Source organism: Hypanus sabinus, unplaced genomic scaffold (genome assembly GCF_030144855.1).
Source record: "Hypanus sabinus isolate sHypSab1 unplaced genomic scaffold, sHypSab1.hap1 scaffold_814, whole genome shotgun sequence".
In the NCBI taxonomy this organism is placed as follows: domain Eukaryota; kingdom Metazoa; phylum Chordata; class Chondrichthyes; order Myliobatiformes; family Dasyatidae; genus Hypanus; species Hypanus sabinus.
Window position 1 is genome coordinate 13,588 of NW_026781667.1, and position 17,361 is coordinate 30,948.

General features: G+C 58.7%; 1 protein-coding gene across 2 annotated transcripts in view; it reads left to right on the forward strand.

Annotated features, from left to right (window-relative positions):
• Positions 1 to 5,046: 5,046 nt before the first annotated feature.
• LOC132390246 (uncharacterized) overlaps positions 5,047 to 17,361 on the forward strand; it is a 30,405-nt gene continuing 18,090 nt past the window's right edge. Inside the window, exons 1-4 of one of the 2 annotated variants that reach the window (XM_059962856.1) lie at positions 5,047 to 5,128; positions 7,893 to 8,099; positions 8,336 to 8,516; positions 11,992 to 12,098. In XM_059962856.1, the coding sequence (XP_059818839.1) occupies positions 7,953 to 8,099; positions 8,336 to 8,516; positions 11,992 to 12,098 (435 nt within the window). In that variant the 5' untranslated portion in view covers positions 5,047 to 5,128; positions 7,893 to 7,952. Of the gene's footprint in view, positions 5,182 to 7,892; positions 8,100 to 8,335; positions 8,517 to 11,991; positions 12,099 to 17,361 lie in introns of both variants that reach the window. The other variant, XM_059962855.1, reaches the window with a different exon arrangement.

The following is a 17,361-nucleotide window of genomic DNA, read 5'->3' on the forward strand; positions in this document are numbered from 1 at the left end:
TGGGATCGCCCTGTGCTCACACACCAGAGATTGGGATTTTATTTTAACCCCCCCCCCAATATTTTATTTTAACCCCCCCCCCAATGACTGGGATCGCACTGTGCTCACACACCAGAGATTGGGATTTTATTTGAACCCCCCCCTGCCGTGACTGGGATCGCACTGTGCTCACACACCAGAGATTGGATTTTATTTTAACCCCCCCCCGTGACTGGGATCGCACTGTGCTCACACACCAGAGATTGGGATTTTATTTAACCCCCCCCCATGACTGGGATCGCACTGTGCTCACACACCAGAGATTGGGATTTTATTTTAACCCCCCCCCGTGACTGGGATCGCACTGTGCTCACACACCAGAGATTGGGATTTTATTTTAACCCTTTTAACCCCCCCCCAATGACTGGGATCGCACTGTGCTCACACACCAGAGATTAGGATTTTATTTTAACCCCCCCCCAATGACTGGATCGCACTGTGCTCACACACCAGAGATTGGATTTTATTTTAACCCCCCCCCCAAGGACTGGGATCGCACTGTGCTCAGCACCAGATATTGGGATTTTATTTTAACCCCCCCCAATGACTGGGATCGCACTGTGCTCACACACCAGAGATTGGATTTTATTTTAACCCCCGCAATGACTGGGATCGCACTGTGCTCACCACCAGAGATTCGGATTTTATTTTAACCCCCGCAATGACTGGGATCGCACTGTGCTCACACACCAGAGATTGGGATTTCATTTTAACCCCCCCCCCAATGACTGGGATCGCACTGTGCTCGCACACCAGATATTGGAATTTTATTTTAACCCCCCCCCCAATGACTGGGATCGCACTGTGCTCACACACCAGAGATTAGGATTTTATTTTAACCCCCCCCCCAATGACTGGGATTGCACTGTGCTCACACACCAGAGATTGGGATTTTATTTAAACCCCCCCCCGTGACTGGGATCACACTGTGCTCAGCACCTGAGATTAGGATTTTATTTTAACCCCCTCGCCATGACTGGGATCGCACTGTGCTCACACACCTGAGATTGGGAATTTATTTTAACCCCCCCCCCGTGACTGGGATCGCACTGTGCTCACACACCAGAGATTGGGATTTTATTTTAACTACCCCCCCCGTGACTGGGATCGCACTGTGCTCACACACCAGAGATTGGGATTTTATTTTAACCCCCCCCAATGACTGGATCGCACTGTGCTCACACCAGAGATTGGATTTTATTTTAACCCCCCCCCCATGACTGGGATCGCACTGTGCTCACACACCAGAGATTGGGAATTTATTTTAACCCCCCCAATGACTGGGATCGTACTGTGCTCACACACCAGAGATTGGGATTTTATTTTAACCCCCCCCCCCAATGACTGGGTTCGCACTGTGCTCACACACCAGAGAATGGGATTTTATTTTAACTACCCCCCACTCTGACTGGGATCGCCCTGTGCTCACACACCAGAGATTGGGATTTTATTTAACCCCCCCCCCAATGACTGGGATCGCACTGTGCTCACACACCAGAGATTGGGATTTTATTTGAACCCCCCCCTGCCGTGACTGGGATCGCACTGTGCTCACACACCAGAGATTGGGATTTTATTTTAACCCCCCCCCCCCGTGACTGGGATCGCACTGTGCTCACACACCAGAGATTGGGATTTTATTTTAACCCCCCCCCCATGACTGGGATCGCACTGTGCTCACACACCAGAGATTGGGATTTTATTTTAACCCTTTTAACCCCCCCCCAATGACTGGGATCGCACTGTGCTCACACACCAGAGATTGGGATTTATTTTAACCCCCCCCCGTGACTGGGATCGCACTGTGCTCACACACCAGAGATTGGGATTTTATTTTAACCCTTTTAACCCCCCCCCCAATGACTGGATCGCACTGTGCTCACACACCAGAGATTAGGATTTTATTTTAACCCCCCCCCCAATGACTGGGATCGCACTGTGCTCACACACCAGAGATTGGGATTTTATTTAACCCCCCCCCCAAGGACTGGGATCGCACTGTGCTCAGCACCAGATATTGGGATTTTATTTTAACCCCCCCCAATGACTGGGATCGCACTGTGCTCACACACCAGAGATTGGGATTTTATTTTAACCCCCCCCAATGACTGGGATCGCACTGTGCTCACACACCAGAGATTGGGGATTTTATTTTAACCCCCCCCAATGACTGGGATCGCACTGTGCTCACCACCAGAGATTGGGATTTTATTTTAACCCCCGCAATGACTGGGATCGCACTGTGCTCACACACCAGAGATTGGGATTTTATTTTAACCCCCCCCCCCAATGACTGGGATCGCACTGTGCTCGCACACCAGATATTGGGATTTTATTTTAACCCCCCCCCCAATGACTGGGATCGCACTGTGCTCACACACCAGAGATTAGGATTTTATTTTAACCCCCCCCCCCCCAATGACTGGGATTGCACTGTGCTCACACACCAGAGATTGGATTTTATTTAAACCCCCCCCCCGTGACTGGGATCACACTGTGCTCACACACCAGAGATTAGGATTTTATTTTAACCCCCCTCCCCGTGACTGGGATCGCACTGTGCTCAGCACCAGAGATTAGGATTTTATTTTAAACCCCCCTGCGACTGGAATCGCCCTGTGCTCACACACCAGAGATTGGGATTTTATTTAACCCCCCCCCCAATGACTGGGATCGCACTGTGGTCACCTCCAGAGATTGGGATTTTATTTTAACCCCCCCCCCCCAATGCTGGGATCGCACTCTGCTCACCACCAGAGATTGGGATTTTATTTTAACCCCCCCCCAATGACTGGGATCGCACTGTGGTCACCTCCAGAGATTGGGAATTTATTTACCCTGATAAGCAGAAGATCCCGTTGTAGTACCTGGTAAGGCTCTGAAAACCTGTGCCAACTGACTGGTGAGAGTGTTCAAGTACATTTCAACCTCTCACTGCTATGGGTCGAAGTTCCCACTTGCTTCAAAAAGTGAATAAGGATAATAATCTGGGCTGCCTTCGTGATTATCTCCCAGTAGTACTCACAGCTACAGTGATGAGACGCTTTGAGAGGTTGGTCGTGACTAGATGAACTGCCTCAGCAAGGGCCTGGACCCACTGCAATTTGCCTGTCACCACAATAGGTCAACGGCAGACACAATCCCAATGGCTTTAGACCACCTGGACAACACAGATCTAAATCAGGATGCTGTTCATCGGCTATAGCTCAGCATTTTATACCATCATTCCCACAATCCTGATTGAGAAGTTGCAGAACCTGGGCCTCTGTACCCCCCTCTGCTATTGGATCCTCAACACAGGCGCACTTCAGGGGCGGGGGGTGTGCTCAGCCCCACTGCTCTACTCTCTGTACACACATGACTGTGTGGGTAGGCATAGCTCAAATACCGTCTATAAATTTGCTGACAATACAACCATTGTTGGTAGAATCTTAGGTGGTGATGAGAGGGCATACAGGAGTGAGATATGCCAGCTAGTGGAGTGGTGCCGCAGCAACAACCTGGCACTCAACGTCAGTAAGATAAGAGAGCTGATTGTGGACTTCAGAAGGGTAAGGCGAATGAACACGTACCAATCCTCATAGAGGGATCCAAAGTGGAGAGAGTGAGCAGTTTCAAGTTCCTGGGTGTCAATATCTCTGAGGATCTAACCTGGTCCAACATTTTGATGCAGTTATAAAGAAGGCAAGACTATACTTCATTAGGAAGAGATTTGGTATGTCAACAAATACACTCAAAAACTTCTACAGGTGGACTGTGGAGAGCATTCTGACAGGCTGCATCACTGTCTGGTATGGAGGGGCTACTGCACAGAACTGAAAGAAGCTGCAGAGGGTTGTAAATCTAGTCAGTTCCATCTTGGGTACTAGCCTACAAAGTACCCAGGACATCTTTAGGGAGCGGTGTCTCAGAAAGGCAGCGTCCATTATTAAGGATCTGCAGCACCCAGGACATGCCCTTTTCCCACTGTTACCATCAGGGAGGAGGTACAGGAGCCTGAAGGCACACACTCAGCGATTCAGGGACAGCATCTTCCCCTCTGTCATCAGGGAGGAGGTACAGGAGCCTGAAGGCACACACTCAGCGATTCAGGAACAGCATCTTCCCCTCTGTCATCAGGGAGGAGGTACAGGAGCCTGAAGGCACACACTCAGCGATTCAGGAACAGCATCTTCCCCTCTGTCATCAGGGAGGAGGTACAGGAGCCTGAAGGCACACACTCAGTGATTCAGGGACAGCATCTTCCCCTCTGTCATCAGGGAGGAGGTACAGGAGCCTGAAGGCACACACTCAGTGATTCAGGAACAGCTTCTTCCCCTCTGCCATCAGATTCCTGAATGAGCATTGAACCCATGAACACTTATTTCTGTTTTTTTGCACAATTTTAGTTTATTCAATATTAGTGTGATTTATTTGTTATTATTTTTCTCCTTCTGTATTATGTATTGCATTGAATAGCTGCTGCTAATTTAACACATGTCACGGTGATGACAAGCCTGATTCTGGAGAAATCCCCAGGGTCTGATAAGGCCTTCCCTCGGACGCCACGACAGGCAAGTGCAGAGGTATTTCATGAAATGACGACTGGTGATCGTGGAGGTGTTGTTGCCGATCAGAACTGACCGGTGCAGGTTTGTGCGGCTCCTGTCCCACACTCGTGAACCCATTCAGCCGGGACTTGCAGTGGGGAAGGGGGCTTCGCCGCTGGCAGCACAACTGACCACAAGCGGCCATCACCTGTCGCAGGGCTGTGGACAAGGGCGGAAGGCCGCTGACCAATAGCGTTAGGGCCTGGAGAAGGACAGGTAGCCTTGGCCAATGGCGTTGGGCACTGGGAAAGAACGGGAGAGGAAATTGGCCAATTACAACGGAGACTGCTCTTTGAGCCAACCCCCCCCCCGTTCCTATGACGTTACACATGGCCATGACATCATAAGGAAGGGCAGCTCTCATCTGATTGGTCGGTTGGCTGCACATGGTACTATGCTTCCATTGGCTGCCGGCGCGGCCAATAAGAAGTCGATATAACTTGGGGCAGCGAGTGATTGGTTCGGCTTGGCGGAGTCCCGGAGTCGCGACGGGCTGGCAGGTGTCCGATCCCGGTCCCAAGTCCCCGTTGGTGGTTTGGCAGACCGAGGGCAGGTGGGGAGAGAGAGGCGGGCGGGAGAGGAGGGCAGGTGGGGAGAGAGGGCAGGTGTGGAGAGAGAGGCGGGCGGGAGAGGAGGGCAGGTGGGGAGAGAGGGCAGGTGGGGAGAGAGAGGAGGGCAGGTGGGGAGAGAGGGCAGGTGTGGATAGAGAGGAGGGCAGGTGGGGAGAGAGGGCAGGTGGGGAGAGGGAGGCGGGCGGGAGAGAGGGCAGGTGGGGAGAGAGAGGAGGGCAGGTGGGGAGAGAGGCGGGCGGGAGAGAGGGCAGGTGGGGAGAGAGGCGGGCGGGAGAGAGGGCAGGTGGGGGGAGAGAGGAGGGCAGGAGAGAGGACAGGTGGGGAGAGAGAGGAGGGCAGGTGGGGAGAGAGGGCAGGTGGGGAGAGACAGGCGGGCGGGAGAGAGGGCAGGTGGGGAGAGAGAGGCGGGCGGGAGAGGAGGGCAGGTGGAGAGAGAGAGGCGGGCGGGAGAAAGGGCAGGTGGGGAGTGAGAGGAGGGCGGGAGAGGAGGGCAGGTGGGGAAAGACAGGCGGGCGGGAAAGGAGGGCAGGTGGGGAGAGACAGGTGGGCGGGAGAGGAGGGCAGGTGGGGAGAGACAGGCGGGCGGGAGTGGAGAGACAGGGGCGGGAGAGGAGAGACAGGGGCGGGAGAGGAGGGCAGGTGGGGAGAGACAGGCGGGGCGGGAGTGGAGAGACAGGGGCGGGAGAGGAGAGACAGGGGCGGGAGAGAGGGCAGGTGTGGAGAGAGGGCAGGTGTGGAGAGAGGGCAGGTGTGGAGAGAGGGCAGGTGTGGAGAGAGAGGCGGGCGGGAGAGGAGGGCAGGTGTGGAGAGAGAGGGCAGGTGTGGAGAGAGAGGCGGGCGGGAGAGAGGGCAGGTGTGGAGAGAGAGGGCAGGTGGGGAGAGAGGGCAGGTGTGGAGAGAGGGCAGGTGTGGAGAGAGAGGCGGGCGGGAGAGGAGGGCAGGTGTGGAGAGAGGGCAGGTGTGGAGAGAGAGGCGGGCGGGAGAGAGGGCAGGTGTGGAGAGAGAGGGCAGGTGGGGAGAGAGGGCAGGTGTGGAGAGAGGGCAGGTGTGGAGAGAGAGGCGGGCGGGAGAGGAGGGCAGGTGTGGAGAGAGGGCAGGTGTGGAGAGAGAGGCGGGCGGGAGAGGAGGGCAGGTGGGGAGAGAGAGGAGGGCAGGTGGGGAGAGAGGGCAGGGGTGGAGAGAGAGGCGGGCGGGAGAGGAGGGCAGGTGTGGAGAGAGAGGCGGGAGGGAGAGAGGGCAGGTGGGGAGAGAGAGGAGGGCAGGTGGGGAGAGAGGGCAGGGGTGGAGAGAGGGCAGGTGGGGAGAGAGAGGCGGGCGGGAGAGGAGGGCAGGTGTGGAGAGAGAGGCGGGCGGGAGAGGAGGGCAGGTGGGGAGAGAGGGCAGGTGGGGAGAGAGAGGAGGGCAGGTGGGGAGAGAGGCGGGCGGGAGAGAGGGCAGGTGGGGAGAGAGAGGCGGGCAGGAGAGGAGGGCAGGTGGGGAGAGAGGCGGGCGGGAGAGAGGGCAGGTGGGGAGAGAGGCGGGCGGGAGAGAGGGCAGGTGGGGGGAGAGAGGAGGGCAGGAGAGAGGACAGGTGGGGAGAGAGAGGAGGGCAGGTGGGGAGAGACAGGCGGGCGGGAGAGAGGGCAGGTGGGGAGAGAGAGGCGGGCGGGAGAGGAGGGCAGGTGGAGAGAGAGAGGCGGGCGGGAGAAAGGGCAGGTGGGGAGTGAGAGGAGGGCGGGAGAGGAGGGCAGGTGGGGAGAGACAGGCGGGCGGGAGAGGAGGGCAGGTGGGGAGAGACAGGTGGGCGGGAGAGGAGGGCAGGTGGGGAGAGACAGGCGGGCGGGAGTGGAGAGACAGGGGCGGGAGAGGAGAGACAGGGGCGGGAGAGGAGGGCAGGTGGGGAGAGACAGGCGGGCGGGACAGAGGGCAGGTGGGGAGAGACAGGCAGGCGGGAGAGGAGGGCAGGTGGGGAGAGAGAGGTGGGCGGGTGAGAGGGCAGGTGGGGAGAGAGAGGAGGGTGGGAGAGGAGGGCAGGTGGGGAGAGACAGGCGGGCGGGCGGGAGAGGAGGGCAGGTGGGGAGAGAGAGGAGGGCAGGTGGGGAGAGAGAGGAGGGCGGGAGAGGAGGGCAGGTGGGGAGAGAGAGGAGGGCGGGAGAGGAGGGCAGGTGGGGAGAGAGAGGAGGGCAGGTGGGGAGAGAGAGGAGGGCGGGAGAGGAGGGCAGGTGGGGAGAGAGAGGAGGGCGGGAGAGGAGGGCAGGTGGGGAGAGAGAGGAGGGCGGGAGAGGAGGGCAGGTGGGGAGAGAGAGGAGGGCGGGAGAGGAGGGCAGGTGGGGAGAGAGAGGCGGGCGGGAGAGGAGGGCAGGTGGGGAGAGCACTCTGCTTTCCCTTATCGGAGAACCTGAACTCCGTCGCGGACCGGGTGAACTGTGAGCCCGTCTGACTGGGGGGGGGGGTGGCGGGGGGTTAACACATCCAATTAGGATTAGGAATGGTCTCTTTGCGGGAGGCAAGTCTGCTGTCTCCACACCCTCTTGGAGGCCATTCTGCCCACCAAGTTGATTGCAGCCCACGTTATTTCCTCTGTTCCCTTTCCTTCTTTATCCCATGTTCCCATCTGCTCTCACCAGGTGCCTCGGGGGATAGGGGTGGGGTAAACTGCACAGTGACAGCCCCGTCTCCGAGGGATGTTGATCTGGATCTTGCTTTCCTGCAGGTTTGTGGCCTAGCCCCCTCCCCTTTCCCCCCTTACTGATTTGGCAGTGAGGGACCGCAGATGGCAACTCCGTCCAGGGAGCAGCCAAGCCAGCTGAAGGTGAGGCATGTCGTCCCCCTGACCAGGGACACTCAGAGCATCTACAGTCTGGCAATCTCTCCCGATGGACGGCAACTCATGGTCGGCTTCGGCAATGGAGCCATTCAGGTACCTCTGGGAGGGAGCGATGGGGCAAGGGGGAGGGGGCAAGAAAGGGCAAGGGAGGGGACAGAGGGATGGGGAAAGGGGGGGTGGAGGATATCGGGGGGGGGGAGGTAGGGTAGGGGGACGGAGGGAGGGTGGAGTCTCCACCTCCTGTCTGCTCTTACTGATCCCTCTTCTGTTGCACTCAATCACCCCCTACCGTCCCCTCTGACCCACCCCTGCCCACCCCGCCGTCTCAGGAAGTGGACCTGGATGGGGGGAAGCCGGTGCGAGATCTGTACAGCGGAGGGGTATCCCGTCAGGCGACCACAGGCCTCTGTTACCACCCGAGTGACAGCAGCCGGCTGTTCGCAGTCGGGGCCGATGGGACAGTCGGTGTCTACAACACCCAGACTGGTGTGTGTGTCTCCTCCTTCACAGGTAGGGTACAGGCTGCACATCCCCACCGAGACACCCCCCTACTGAAACCCCCACCCCACCGAGACACCCCCCTACTGAAACCCCCACCCCACCGAGACACACTCCCGACTGAAACCCCCACCCCACCGAGACACACTCCCGACTGAAACCCCCACCCCACCGAGACACAATCCCGACTGAAACCCCCACCCCACCGAGACACCCCCCTACTGAAACCCCCACCCCACCGAGACACAATCCCGACTGAAACCCCCACCCCACCGAGACACACTCCCGACTGAAACCCCCACCCCACCGAGACACACTCCCGACTGAAACACCCACCCCACCGAGACACCCCCCTACTGAAACCCCCACCCCACCGAGACACAATCCCGACTGAAACCCCCACCCCACCGAGACACACTCCCGACTGAAACCCCCACCCCACCGAGACATCCCTCCGGACTGAAACACCCGCCCGACTGAAACCCCCACCCCACCGAGACACACTCCCGACTGAAACCCCCACCCCACCGAGACATCCCTCCGGACTGAAACACCCGCCCGACTGAAACCCCCACCCCACCGAGACACACTCCCGACTGAAACCCCCACCCCACCGAGACACCCCCCTACTGAAACCCCCACCCCACCGAGACACAATCCCGACTGAAACCCCCACCCCACCGAGACACACTCCCGACTGAAACCCCCACCCCACCGAGACACAATCCCGACTGAAACCCCCACCCCACCGAGACACCCCCCTACTGAAACCCCCACCCCACCGAGACACAATCCCGACTGAAACCCCCACCCCACCGAGATACACTCCCGACTGAAACCCCCACCCCACCTAGACATCCCTCCGGACTGAAACACCCGCCCGACTGAAACCCCCACCCCACCGAGACACACTCCCGACTGAAACCCCCACCCCACCGAGACACCCCCCTACTGAAACCCCCACCCCACCGAGACACAATCCCGACTGAAACCCCCACCCCACCGAGACACACTCCCGACTGAAACACCCGCCCGACTGAAACCCCCACCCCACCGAGACACACTCCCGACTGAAACCCCCACCCCACCGAGACACACTCCCGACTGAAACCCCCACCCCACCGAGACATCCCTCCGGACTGAAACACCCGCCCGACTGAAACCCCCACCCCACCGAAACACCCCCCTACTGAAACCCCCACCCCACCGAGACACAATCCCGACTGAAACCCCCACCCCACCGAGACACAATCCCGACTGAAACCCCCACCCCACCGAGACACACTCCCGACTGAAACACCCGCCCGACTGAAACCCCCACCCCACTGAGACACAATCCCGACTGAAACCCCCACCCCACCGAGACACAATCCCGACTGAAACCCCCACCCCACCGAGACACAATCCCGACTGAAACCCCCACCCCACCGAGACACAATCCCGACTGAAACCCCCACCCCACCGAGACACACTCCCGACTGAAACCCCCACCCCACCGAGACAACCCCCCGACTGAAACAACCCCCCGACTGAAACCCCCACCCCACCGAGACACCCCCCTACTGAAACCCCCACCCCACCGAGACATCCCTCCGGACTGAAACAACCCCCCTACTGAAACCCCCACCCCACCGAGACATCCCTCCGGACTGAAACCCCCACCCCACTGAGACATCCCTCCGGACTGAAACAACCCCCCCAACTGAACCCCCGCTCCACTGAGACATCCCCCCCGGACTGATACACCCACCCCACCGAGACACACTCCCGACTGAAACCCCCACCCCACCGAGACACCCCCCCAACTGAAACCCCCGCTCCACTGAGACATCCCCCCCGACTGAAACCCCCACCCCACCGAGACACACCCTTACTGAATCACCCCCCACCGAGATACCCCCCGACTGAAACACCCCCCACCGAGACAACACCCCCTGACTGAAACCCCCGCTCCACCGAGACACCCCCCCCGACTGAAACCCCCATCCCACCGAGACACCCCCCGACTGAAACCTCCACCCCACCGAGACACCCCCCGACTGAAACCCCCACCCCACCGAGACACACTCCCGACTGAAACCCCCACCCCACCGAGACACCCCCCGACTGAAACCCCCACCCCACCGAGACACCCCCCCGACTGAAACCCCCACCCCACCGAGACACACTCCCGACTGAAACCCCCACCCCACCGAGACAACTCCCGACTGAAACCCCCACCCCACCGAGACATCCCTCCGGACTGAAACACCCGCCCGACTGAAACCCCCACCCCACCGAGACACCCCCCTACTGAAACCCCCACCCCACCGAGACACACTCCCGACTGAATCACCCCCCACCGAGATACCCCCCGACTGAAACACCCCCCACCGAGACACCCCCCCGACTGAAACCCCCCACCGAGACACCCCCTTACTGAATCACCCCCCACCGAGACACCCCCCCGACTGAATCACCCCCCACCGAGACACCCTCCCGAATGATACACCCCCCACCGAGACAACACCCCATGACTGAAAACCCCGCTCCACCGAGACACCCCCCTTGACTGAAACACCCACCACCGAGACACCCCCCCGACTGAAACCCCCACCCCACCGAGACACCCCCCGACTGAAACCCCCACCCCACCGAGACACCCCCCTACTGAAACCCCCACCCCACCGAGACAACACCCCCTGACTGAAACCTCCACCCCACCGAGACACCCCCCTCGACTGAAACACCCCCCACCGAGACACCCCCCCGACTGAAACCCCCACCCCACCGAGACACACTCCCGACTGAAACACCCACCCCACCGAGACACACTCCCGACTGAAACCCCCACCCCACCGAGACACCCCCCGACTGAAACCCCCACCCCACCGAGACACCCCCCGACTGAAACCCCCACCCCACCGAGACACCCCCCCGACTGAAACCCCCACCCCACCGAGACACACTCCCACTGAAACCCCCACCCCACCGAGACACACTCCCGACTGAAACACCCACCCCACCGAGACACCCCCCGACTGAAACACCCCCCACCGAGACACCCCCCGACTGAAACACCCCCCACCGAGACACCCCCCGACTGAAACCCCCACCCCACCGAGACACCCCCCCGACTGAAACCCCCACCCCACCGAGACACACCCCCCGACTGAAACCCCCACCCCACCGAGACACCCCCCCGACTGAAACCCCCACCCCACCGAGACACACCCCCCGACTGAAACACCCTCCCCGTGACTGGGATCGCACTGTGCTCACACACCAGAGATTCGGTATTTTATTTACCCCCCCCCAATGATTGTTGGTCGCACTGTGCTCACACACCAGAGATTGGGATTTTATTTACCCCCCCCCACTGATTGGGGTCGCACAGTGCTCACACACCAGAGATTGGGATTTTATTTACCCCCCCCACTGATTGGGGTCGCACAGTGCTCACACACCAGAGATTGGGATTTTATTTAACCCCCCCCCCCCCGCCCAGAGGAGGGCAACCAGCTCTACGCAGTGGACATCTCTGCAGACGGATTGACGTTCGCCACTGCCGGAAGGAACAGGGCCATCAGGGTCTACGATGCCCGTCACAACCAGGTACGGGGGGGTCGAGGCATGAGTGCTGGGGATTCAGGATGGAGGGGGTTCGGGAGGGAGAGAGGGAGTGCTGGGGATTCAGGATGGAGGGGGTACGGGAGTGAAGGAGTGTTGGGGATTCAGGATGGAGGGGGTACGGGAGTGAGGGTGTGTTGGGGATTCAGGATGGAAGTGGTACGGGAGGGAGGGAGTGTTGGTTAATCAGGATGGAGGGGGTACTGGAGGGAGGGAGTTTTGGGGATTCAGAATGGAGGGGGTATGGGAGTGAGGGAGTGTTGGGAATTTAGGATGGAGGGGGTACTGGAGGAGGGAATGTTGGTTATTCAGGATGGAGGGGGTACGGGAGTGAGGGTGTGTTGGGGATTCAGGATGGAGGGGTACGGGAGTGAGGGAGTGTTGGGGATTCAGGATGGAGGGGGTACGGGAGGGAGGGAGTGTTGGTTATTCAGGATGGAGGGGGCACGGGAGTGAGGGAGTGTTGGGAATTTAGGATGGAGGGGGTACTGGAGGAGGGAATGTTGGTTATTCAGGATGGAGGGGGTACGGGAGTGAGGGTGTGTTGGGGATTCAGGATGGAGGGGTACGGGAGTGAGGGAGTGTTGGGGATTCAGGATGGAGGGGGTACGGGAGGGAGGGAGTGTTGGTTATTCAGGATGGAGGGGGCACGGGAGTGAGGGAGTGTTGGGGATTCAGGATGGCGGGGGTCCTGGAGGGAGGGTGCGTTGGTTATTCAGGTTGGAGGGGATACGGGAGGGAGGGAGTGTTGGGGATTCAGGATGGAGTGGATATGGGAGTGAGGGAGTGTTGGGGATTCAGGATGGCGGGGGTCCTGGAGGGAGGGTGCGTTGGTTATTCAGGATGGAGGGGATACGGGAGGGAGGGAGTGTTGGGGATTCAGGATGGAGTGGATCTGGGAATGAGGGTGTGTTGGGGATTCAGGATGGTGGGGGTACGGGAGTGAGGGAGTGTTGGGGATTCAGGATGGAGGGGGTACGGGAGGGAGGGAGTGTTGGTTATTCAGGATGGAGGGGGCACGGGAGTGAGGGAGTGTTGGGGATTCAGGATGGAGGGGTACGGGAGTGAGGGAGTGTTGGGGATTCAGGATGGAGGGGGTACGGGAGGGAGGGAGTGTTGGTTATTCAGGATGGAGGGGGCACGGGAGTGAGGGAGTGTTGGGGATTCAGGATGGCGGGGGTCCTGGAGGGAGGGTGCGTTGGTTATTCAGGATGGAGGGGATACGGGAGGGAGGGAGTGTTGGGGATTCAGGTTGGAGTGGATATGGGAGTGAGGGAGTGTTGGGGATTCAGGATGGCGGGGGTCCTGGAGGGAGGGTGCGTTGGTTATTCAGGATGGAGGGGATACGGGAGGGAGGGAGTGTTGGGGATTCAGGATGGAGTGGATATGGGAATGAGGGTGTGTTGGGGATTCAGGATGGTGGGGGTACGGGAGTGAGGGAGTGTTGGGGATTCAGGATGGAGGGGGTACGGGAGGGAGGGAGTGTTGGTTATTCAGGATGGAGGGGGCACGGGAGTGAGGGAGTGTTGGTGATTCAGGATGGCGGGGGTCCTGGAGGGAGGGTGCCTTGGTTATTCAGGATGGAGGGGATACGGGAGGAAGGGAGTGTTGGGGATTCAGGATGGAGTGGGTATGGGAGTGAGGGTGTGTTGGTTATTCAGGATGTAGTGGGTATGGGAGTGAGGGTGTGTTGGGGATTCAGGATGGAAGTGGTATGGGAGGGAGGGAGTGTTGGGAATTCAGGATGGAGGGGGTCCGGGAGTGAAGGAGTGTTGGGGATTCAGGATGGAGGGGGTACAGGAGGGAGGGAGTGTTGGTTATTCAGGATGGAGGGGGTACGGGAGTGAAGGGGTGTTGGGGATTCAGGATGGAGGGAGTACAGGAGGGAAGGAGTGTTGGGAATTCAGGATGGAGGGGGTACGGGAGGAGGGTGTGTTGGTTATTCAGGATGGAGAGGGTACTGGAGGGAGGGAGTTTTGGGGATTCAGAATGGAGGGGGTATGGGAGTGAGGGAGTGTTGGGAATTTAGGATGGAGGGGGTACGGGAGGAGGGAATGTTGGTTATTCAGGATGGAGGGGGTACGGGAGTGAGGGTGTGTTGGGGATTCAGGATGGAGGGGGTACGGGAGTGAGGGAGTGTTGGGGATTCAGGATGGAGGGGGTACGGGAGGGAGGGAGTGTTGGTTATTCAGGATGGAGAGGGTACGGGAGGAGGGAGTGTTGGTTATTCAGGATGGAGGGGGTACGGGAGTGAAGGAGTGTTGGGAATTCAGGGTGGAGGGCGTATGGGAGGAGGGAGTGTTGGTTATTCAGAATGGAGGGGGTATGGGAGGAGGGAATGTTGGTTATTCAGGATGGAGGGGGTACAGGAGGGAGGGAGTGTTGGTGATTCAGGAGGGAGGGGGTACGGGAGGGAGGGAGTGTTGTGGATTCAGGATGGAGGGGGTTCGGGAATGAGGGTGTTGGTGATTCAGGATGGAGGGGGTGAGGGTATGGGAGTGAGGGGGTATTGGTGGTTCAGGACAGAGGATGGGAGTGAGGGAGTGTTTCGGATTCAGGTTGGAGGGGGTGAGGGCATGCGAGCGAGGAGGTATTGGTGATGCAGGACAGAGAGGGTGAGGGTACCAGATTGTGGGAGTGTTTTGGATTCAGGACAGAGGTGGTGGGTGTGAGGGAGTGTTGGGGATTCAGGACAGAGGGGGAGAGGGTATGGGATTGAAGGAATGTTGGTGATTCAGGACAGAGTGGGTGAGGGAGTTTTGGGGATTCATGATAGAGGGGGTGAGGGTGAAGGAGTGTTGGGGATTCATGATGGAGGGGGTGAGGGTGAAGGAGTGTTAGGGATTCATGATGGAGGGGGTAAGGGTACCAGATTGAGGGAGTGTTGGTGATTCAGGTTGGAGGGGGCACGGGAGTGAGGGAGTGTTGGGGATTCAGGATGGCGGGGGTCCTGGAGGGAGGGTGCGTTGGTTATTCAGGATGGAGGGGATACGGGAGGGAGGGAGTGTTGGGGATTCAGGATGGAGTGGGTATGGGAGTGAGGGTGTGTTGGGGATTCAGGATGGAAGTGGTATGGGAGGGAGGGAGTGTTGGGAATTCAGGATGGAGGGGGTCCGGGAGTGAAGGAGTGTTGGGGATTCAGGATGGAGGGGGTACAGGAGGGAGGGAGTGTTGGTTATTCAGGATGGAGGGGGTACAGGAGTGAAGGGGTGTTGGGGATTCAGGATGGAGGGAGTACAGGAGGGAAGGAGTGTTGGGGATTCAGGATGGAGAGGGTATGGGAGGGAGGGAGTGTTGGGGATTCAGGATGGAAGTGGTACGGGAGGGAGGGAGTGTTGGTTAATCAGGATGGAGGGGGTACTGGAGGGAGGGAGTTTTGGGGATTCAGAATGGAGGGGGTATGGGAGTGAGGGAGTGTTGGGAATTTAGGATGGAGGGGGTACGGGAGGAGGGAATGTTGGTTATTCAGGATGGAGGGGGTACGGGAGTGAAGGAGTGTTGGGGATTCAGGATGGCGGGGGTCCTGGAGGGAGGGTGCGTTGGTTATTCAGGATGGAGGGGGTTCGGGAATGAGGGTGTTGGTGATTCAGGATGGAGGGGGTGAGGGTATGGGAGTGAGGGGGTATTGGTGGTTCAGGACAGAGGATGGGAGTGAGGGAGTGTTTCGGATTCAGTTGGAGGGGGTGAGGGCATGCGAGCGAGGAGGTATTGGTGATGCAGGACAGAGAGGGTGAGGGTACCAGATTGTGGGAGTGTTTTGGATTCAGGACAGAGGTGGTGGGTGTGAGGGAGTGTTGGGGATTCAGGACAGAGGGGGAGAGGGTATGGGATTGAAGGAATGTTGGTGATTCAGGACAGAGTGGGTGAGGGAGTTTTGGGGATTCATGATAGAGGGGGTGAGGGTGAAGGAGTGTTGGGGATTCATGATGGAGGGGGTGAGGGTGAAGGAGTGTTAGGGATTCATGATGGAGGGGGTAAGGGTACCAGATTGAGGGAGTGTTGGTGATTCAGGTTGGAGGGGGCACGGGAGTGAGGGAGTGTTGGGGATTCAGGATGGCGGGGGTCCTGGAGGGAGGGTGCGTTGGTTATTCAGGATGGAGGGGATACGGGAGGGAGGGAGTGTTGGGGATTCAGGATGGAGTGGGTATGGGAGTGAGGGTGTGTTGGGGATTCAGGATGGAGGGGGTATGGGAGTGAGGGTGTGTTGGTTATTCAGGATGTAGTGGGTATGGGAGTGAGGGTGTGTTGGGGATTCAGGATGGAAGTGGTATGGGAGGGAGGGAGTGTTGGGAATTCAGGATGGAGGGGGTCCGGGAGTGAAGGAGTGTTGGGGATTCAGGATGGAGGGGGTACAGGAGGGAGGGAGTGTTGGTTATTCAGGATGGAGGGGGTACAGGAGTGAAGGGGTGTTGGGGATTCAGGATGGAGGGAGTACAGGAGGGAAGGAGTGTTGGGAATTCAGTATGGAGGGGTACGGGAGGAGGGAGTGTTGGTTATTCAGGATGGAGAGGGTACGGGAGTGAAGGAGGGTTGGGGATTCAGGATGGAGAGGGTATGGGAGGGAGGGAGTGTTGGGGATTCAGGATGGAAGTGGTACGGGAGGGAGGGAGTGTTGGTTAATCAGGATGGAGGGGGTACTGGAGGGAGGGAGTTTTGGGGATTCAGAATGGAGGGGGTATGGGAGTGAGGGAGTGTTGGGAATTTAGGATGGAGGGGGTACGGGAGGAGGGAATGTTGGTTATTCAGGATGGAGGGGGTACGGGAGTGAAGGAGTGTTGGGGATTCAGGATGGAGGGGGTACGGGAGGAGGGAGTGTTGGTTATTCAGGATGGAGGGGGTACGGGAGTGAAGGAGTGTTGGGAATTCAGGATGGAGAGGGTACGGGAGGAGGGAGTGTTGGTTATTCAGGATGGAGGGGGTACGGGAGTGAAGGAGTGTTGGGAATTCAGGGTGGAGGGCGTATGGGAGGAGGGAGTGTTGGTTATTCAGGGAGGGGGTATGGAGGAGGGAATGTTGGTTATTCAGGATGGAGGGGTACGGGAGGGAGGGAGTGTTGGTGATTCAGGAGGGAGGGGGTACGGGAGGGAGGGAGTGTTGTGGATTCAGGATGGAAGGGGTTCGGAATGAGGGTGTTGGTGATTCAGGATGGAGGGGGTGAGGGTATGGGAGTGAGGGGGTATTGGTGGTTCAGGACAGAGGATGGGAGTGAGGGAGTGTTTTGGATTCAGGTTGGAGTGGGTGAGGGCAT